At 21.0% G+C, this 7,545-nt stretch overlaps 1 protein-coding gene across 1 annotated transcript, besides 1 other annotated feature; it reads right to left on the minus strand.

Annotated features, from left to right (window-relative positions):
* Positions 1 to 1,849: 1,849 nt before the first annotated feature.
* Positions 1,850 to 2,726: a repeat region.
* A 2,873-nt stretch (positions 2,727 to 5,599) lies between these two features.
* On the minus strand, positions 5,600 to 7,326 carry PRELSG_0001800 (PIR-like protein; the record flags this gene model as incomplete). The annotated part of the gene is made up of 3 exons (XM_028677778.1): positions 5,600 to 5,827; positions 5,960 to 7,139; positions 7,253 to 7,326. The coding sequence occupies 3 exons, from the start codon at positions 7,324 to 7,326 to the stop codon at positions 5,600 to 5,602; spliced, it is 1,482 nt and encodes a 493-aa protein (XP_028531055.1).
* Positions 7,327 to 7,545: the final 219 nt, after the last annotated feature.

Here is a 7,545-nt window from a genome sequence, read left to right on the forward strand (position 1 = left end):
TGTTAAGTTAAAAAGGGAATCAATTTTTTTTTTTTTGTTACATGAAAAACTTAATTAATGAAAAAAGAATAATATTTATGTTATATTCAATATATATATTAAAAATAACATTGAATAAATTAGAGTTTAGTTTTTGTAAAATAAAATGAGCTATGATTTATTAGTTAGTTATTCAATGACTTGGATAAAAATAATGAATATCCAAGTTAATAAAGAGCAAATTTTTAGAACTCCTTTATAATTTTGTATTATAGACTTTATATAATACAAAATTAATTAAATCATCTTAAAAAAAAAATGAAAGTCTATAAAAATTAAAAAAAATTTATTTAAAGCAATCCACTTGCTATTATTTTCTCTTCATTTTATTCCTCAAAAAAAAATCATCACAAAAAAAAAATATGAAAAAAAAAATTAAATAAAAAAAATAAGACATAATATAATTACAACCAAGATGTATCAAAAAAATAAACTTTTATTAGACACACTAAGTTGACCAAAATTCTAGTAATTTAACTCTTTGCATATAATGTAATCCCAGATAAGACATAAAAATTTAAGTTTTAATAATTGTTTGGTATTATTAAATTAACCATGAACATATTTATATAAGTTTTATTAAGACAAACCTTAAACTATATACTAAGGGCAATGAATTTATTCATTGACCAAGCTACTAGTTAGGAAAATTTAAGTCAGCTATGCACTGACGCTAGTTAAAAAAAAAAAATATATATAAAGTTATTTTTTTTATTTATTTTATTTATATACATCTTTGTAGTTAAAAAAAAAAAAAATTAAATTATTTTTTTTTTTTATGGGTTGACATTTGTTCGAATTAAAAAAAAGAATTAGTTTTTACTTATATAAAAATTCAATATATGAAAAAATATAATGTTTATGTTGTATTCAATATGTATATATTGAAATAATATTTAATAAATTGGAGTTTTAACTTTTGTTATAAATTGTATGTGTGCTTTTAATTAAAAGGATATAATAATTCTTTGTAAATAAAAACGCATTTATAAAAGTAAACATATATCTGTTAAGCAGTACAGAATAGTTTAATGTGTAATATAAATATTATACATTATAAAATACAAATATATATATAATAAAAATAAGTATATATATATATGAAAAAAGTATATTTAATTATACATGCTCTTTATTAATTTGTTTGTTTAATACTCTAGCAAAGTCATTAAACAAACAAATTAATAAAGAGCATTGTATAACTAAATATACGTTTATATATATATTAGTTTTTAATTATTATAAATGAGTTTTTATTTACAAAGAATTACTTATTTTTTTAATTAAAAACATACAGATAAACTATAATAATTAATAAAGTCAAAATTTTATTATATTCAATGTTATTTCAAAATATACATTGGATAATATATAAACATTTCTTTTATCTCTTAAGTTTTAATAAGTTAACATTTCTTCTTTTAATTTTTTAAAACACTAAAAAAAAATTAAAACATAACATAAAAAAAAATAATTTCTACAACAAAAAAAAAAATATTTAAATTTTTTTTTTTTTTAAATTACAAAGAAGTATATAAATAAAAATAAACAAACAAAAAAAATAACTTTATTTTATTTTTTTTTTTTTTATTATTAACTAGCGTCAGTGCATGGCTAACTTGTACGTACACAAGTAGTAAACTAGATTATTGTACTACAAAAGGTTAATAGCTAATTTTATTAACCAATTATATAGAAACTTTAATATAAAATTATAAAGGAATCCTAAAATGTTCTCATTATTAACTTGGATATTCATCATTTTTATTAAAGTCGTTGAATAACCAATTAATGAATCAATGTTGAACTGGGAATTCATTTTTTTATACTGCATTTCTTGGTAAATTGTTTTTGTTTTCCCGTGATATGTAAACAATTTCTTGATAAGATTGTACATCATATATATCTTCACATTCCTTTCGATGTTAACTATAGCTCAGTGTCATATCATTTGGAAGATCAGTGTTATTGTATGTCGATCTAGTAATATAATCAGATAAACCCTTTTATTTTCCTTCAATATGTTTAAATTCTAGATTGAATTCATAAAATCCCCGTTTCCAACAATATAGTTTTTCATTATTAATTGAATCCATTCCAACAACAACATTTTTTTTTTTTATTATTATTTTAAATCCTTTAATGTAATAATAAAATTCTTCTTAAGATACAACTATTGAACATAGTCTTTTTTTATTTGCACTATGTTTTTGTTTAAGATCATTTAATATTTTATATGCTTAATGAATAAATTTAGTATTACCAGTATAGTTATCTATTTTAGTAAATATAACTCCTATGCATAATCTTGTAGATCAGTATAAATAGTATACTGTTTTCCTAATTCAAGTAATGACGAATAATTATTTCGGCCATCTTTTCTTTAATTTGTTCAAATACTTATGAATATTCTTTCTTCCATTCAAAATTTTTCTTTTTATATAATAAAGGAACCAATTTAAAAGTCCACTCTAAGAAATTCTTTATATAATTTCAATAATAATTAGCAGCTCCCAAAAATTATCTTAATTGTTTCGTTGATTTAGTCTGTTCTGCTTCAATAATTACTTTTATTTTATATGGTGAATGCCTTTTCTATCTTAATATATTACTGTCCTCAATAAGTTATAGTTGCTTTAAATATTTAACATTTTTCTAAATTAATTCCAAGATTATTGTCTATTAGTGATTTATTAATCGGACGTTTAATGACTTTACTAGAGTATTAAACAAACAAATTAATAAAGAGCATGTATAACTAAGTATATGTTTATATATATATATATTAATTTTTATATATACATATAGTTTTTATGATGTATAATATTTGAGTTAAATATTGTATCTTTTAATAAGTTTATTAATTTATTCAACGTTATTTCAAAATATACATTGATTATAACAAAAACATTATCAATTTTATCTTATATTTTTATAAAAGATAAATATATCTTTATTTCTTTAAAATTTTCTCACCTCCAAAAAAAAAAAAAATAATTTAAAAATTTTTTTTTTTTAAAATGTCAAAAACAAAATAAACAAACAAAAAAAAAGTATATTTATATTTTTATTTTTTTTTATTTTTATTAGTGTCAGTACATATTAGTTTGTACATACACATACAATAAACTAGCTTGGTGTACTACAAAAATTTATAATATCTTTTGTTAATCAGTCAGTGTATGGGTAACTTGTATATGCACGTACAGTAACCTAGCATAGTGTACTGAAAAGGGTTAATAATAGCTTTTATTAACCAGCAGTACAGAATAATTTAGTTCAAATATAAATATTATATATTATAAAATGCCATTATATATATAATAAAAAAAAGTATATATATATATATATATATATAAACGTATATTTGATTATACATGCTCTTTATTAATTTATTTGTTCAATACTCTAGCATAGTCTTTGAGCAACCATTTAATAAATGATCAATGAATAAATTAATTGCCCTTAGTTAATATACACTTTAGGGTTTGTCTTAATAAAACTTATATATATGTTCGTAGTTAATTTTATAATGTCAAATAAATATTTAAAACTTAAATAATTATGTCTTCTCTAGGAATACATTGCATGCAAATAGTCAAGATACTAGAACCTTGACCAACTTAGTGTGTCTAATTATTGTTTTTTCTTTAAGACACATCTTGGTTATGATTATATTATGTCTTTTTTTTTACTTTTACAAAATTTTTTTTTGCATGTTTCTTTTTTTTAAAAAAAATATTTTTTTTATAATTTTTTTTTTTGGAGAAAGATAATGAAAAGAAAGGATAGCAAATGGATTGCTTTTATTTTTATTTAACTTTTATAGATTTTTATTTTTCTTAAAGTGATTTAATTAATTTTGTATTATATATAGAATTTATAATACAAAATTATAAAGGAGTCCTAAAACTTGCTCTTTATTAACTTGCATATTCATTACTTCTATCCAAGTCTTTGAATATCCAATTAATAAATCAATAACATATGAAGGATCTATATCGTGCTTTCTAATAGAATATACAAATCGATTAATTACAAATAATTAGTGAAATAAAAGGTTTGTTTTTATTAATTATTACAAACCTTATTTTAATTATTTTGTTAGTATATATCATTTTTATCACAACAGTTTTAAATTTTCTTTCATTATTACTGATAAATATTTCAGTGACTGTAAATGGTGGAATTTTTAAGTGAGGTTTTATATTTAATTAATTTTCTGCATATGTTGATATTGTACATAGATATCCTGAATCTAGATGATATATACTTTCTTTCCATCAACTTCAACTATTTGTTTTCTGTTGATTTATTAATTGGATATTCAAAGACTCGGATAAAAGTAATGAATATCCAAGTTCATAAAGAGCAAATTTTAGGAATCCTTTATAATTTTGTATTATAGATTCTATTTATAATACAAAATTAATTAAATCACTAAAATTTTAAAAATCTATAAAAGTTAAAAAAAATAAAAGCAACCCACTTGTTAATCTTTTTCCATTCAAAATTCTTTTTTTTTTTTTTTAAAAAAACATGCAAAAAAAAAATAAAGAAAAATAAAAAAAAAAGACATAATATAATTATAACCGAGATGTGTCTAAAAAAAAAACAATAATTAGACACACTAAGTTGGTCAAAGTTCTAGTACCTTGACTTTTTGCATGCAATGTATCCCTAGAGAAGACATAATTAAATTTTAAATAATTAAAATGCATATTAATTAAGGGCAATGGATTTATTCATTGACCATTTATTAAGGATATAATTATAAAAAAATATTAAGTAGAACTAATAATACTAGCACATATTTATAACTATAAAATAAAGAACAATACATTTTACTATGAAATATATAATTTTATGATATTATTATATTGTCATATTATTATATTACTATATTTTTTTTTATATATAATAAATAAAAAATGATCATAAGAAAAATTTAATCTTCTTTATCTGACAACGTATATATTAGCTAATGTAAATTTAAATTTTCTATAATAAGTGAATTTTAATTAGCATATTAATGAAAATATATAAGTAAAAAGAAAAATCGTATAACAATAAGTTTTATCGAAACAATAGAAACATATGAATAAATATAAAATAAAAATTTAAGTATAATTTTAATGTTAAAGATAATTCAGGTAAAAAAATGTAAATATATTTCCACAGATTAATTTAAAAATTTTGCTTTCATATTTGTTCCAAAGATTCTTATTACAAAAGGATCATTAAAAATTTTATTTGAAATACAAGGTAAATCATTAAAAAACATTAATTCATATGTAATTCAAACGAAATACGTTTTTCATGACAAAAAAGATCTATATATTTCATTTCAATACTTATTTTTTTTACATACAAAAAAAAAAATGAAAATAAATAACTTACGTAGGCACTTTTTTTCTAACGTTCTTGTGGTATTAATAGAAAAATATAATGAAAAAAACGAGCAGTCTTTCTGTATAAATTTAACAATTTACTATTATTATATTGTTTATGTACTTGATGTAGAATTTATATATTCTTAGAATTTTATCAATATAACCATTCATCTCATTGTTTTATCTTCATCTATGAAAGGAAATATACTTCTATATCTAAAACCAAAAGCTCTGAGAAAACTACTTAATCTGCTTCTCTTTGGACTACTTTCTCCTGTTTCATTTAAAAGTTCTGGAGGATCCATAGTATTTTCCACTAATTTTTCACGTGTTCTTTTTCTTTTTTTCCTTATATTTATATTATTTTTTCCAAGAAGTGATCCAATAGGAGTATACTGTAATATAAATTAAAAATGATGAATTTTAAATTGTATCTATATTAATATTATCTATGTTCAAACAAATACATGTAACATAAAAAAAAAAAAATAATATATCCATGCTGTCAAATGATGATTTCGTTTTACTTTATAAAGGAGTACTAAGGAAAATGCAACTCCAACAATAGCGAGAGGAGCGGATATGGCAGCAATTGTTGGCCCACATAGTAAACCTGTGCATGCTGTACTATATGTACTACTACTTCTCCCTTCAAGAATTAAGGGAGTTAAACCATTTGTAGATGCATCTATATCTCCAGTTATAACTAAAGGTGCAACAGAAGAAGAATAATCTGTACTATCTACAGCAGTAGAAGAATTAGTTAAATCATCATATGATGAAGTAGACGTAGGTGATAAAATAGATGTGGAAGATGAAGTGGGTGATATATTAAGTGTGGAAGATGATGTAGATGGTAAAATGGATATCGACGATTTTGTGGGTGATATAGTAGGTGTGGAAGATGAAGTGGGTGATATATTAAATGTGGAAGATGATGTAGATGGTAAAATGGGCATCGACGATTTTGTGGGTGATGTAGTAGGTATGGAAGATGATGTAGATGGTAAAGTAGATATGGGAGATAAAGTGGATGAATGTGATGAGGTACGTTCAATTGGAGTGGGTGTGCTTAATGAAGTAGATGTGGGTGATGACTCAGTTGGGGTTGATAAATTATTATTTGCAGAACTACTATTTAACATTGTATTATTTTGTAATTTCATTATATTATTTTTAACATATATTGACACTTTATTCCATAAATTATATGTTTCATTTAAATTTTTCTTTTGATCAGGATTAGGGTTTAAATTCAAGTCTTTTACAATATTCATACTTTTATTATGCATCCAATCAGTAATATCTGTAATATTAAATTGAGTAATTCTACATGAAAATTTATCTTTAAGATATGCAAAATAATCATCAAAAATTTGTTTTAATTTTTCCCAAACACTCCAACTATCATTTGCAATTCTCTTAAGATTAGGGAAAGGATAGGTATTTAACTTTAATATCATTTCGTTAGTTTTATTATGCATCCAATCAATAAAATCAGTGTTGTTGCATGTGTTGTTTTCATGCAGATTTTCTATCTTTTTAAGTAATTCACTTTGTTTATCTTCCAACCATTTATTCAATTTTTCTTCCTCACTATGAGCATGTCTTTTTACTCTAGTTTTTAAAGATTTTTTTTTTTCTGCTAATGTTCTTCCTATTTTGAAATATGGTATTATTTTAAAATTATTATTGCTAATCCATAAACTACAGTATATTATTATAAAAAATTTTAATTAAAATTATAAATATTATTTTAATGTGTAATATAAATCTATAAAAATAAAAAATATGAAACTATTTTTTTAGATTGATATTACCTTATATTGCAAAAATAATCAAATATCCAAACTAAAACAAGAAAATATGAAATTGTCATTGAGAGGTTGAACATTTTTATATTTATTGGTTTTAAATATTATTTTATAATTTATTTAAGTAAATTTAATAAAATTGCATTTGGTTTAAATTGATTATGTTATTGGTATCTTTTTCTGTTATATTTTAAACAGATATAGGGCTATTTTATATAATAGTAGATATTATGGTTATTTACTAAATTTTTTTAAATACAAAGTAATTATTAATAATAGTGGGATCTTAATATGTTCTT

Source organism: Plasmodium relictum (genome assembly GCF_900005765.1).
Source record: "Plasmodium relictum strain SGS1 genome assembly, contig: PRELSG_00_v1_21, whole genome shotgun sequence".
Taxonomy (NCBI): Eukaryota; Apicomplexa; class Aconoidasida; order Haemosporida; family Plasmodiidae; genus Plasmodium; species Plasmodium relictum.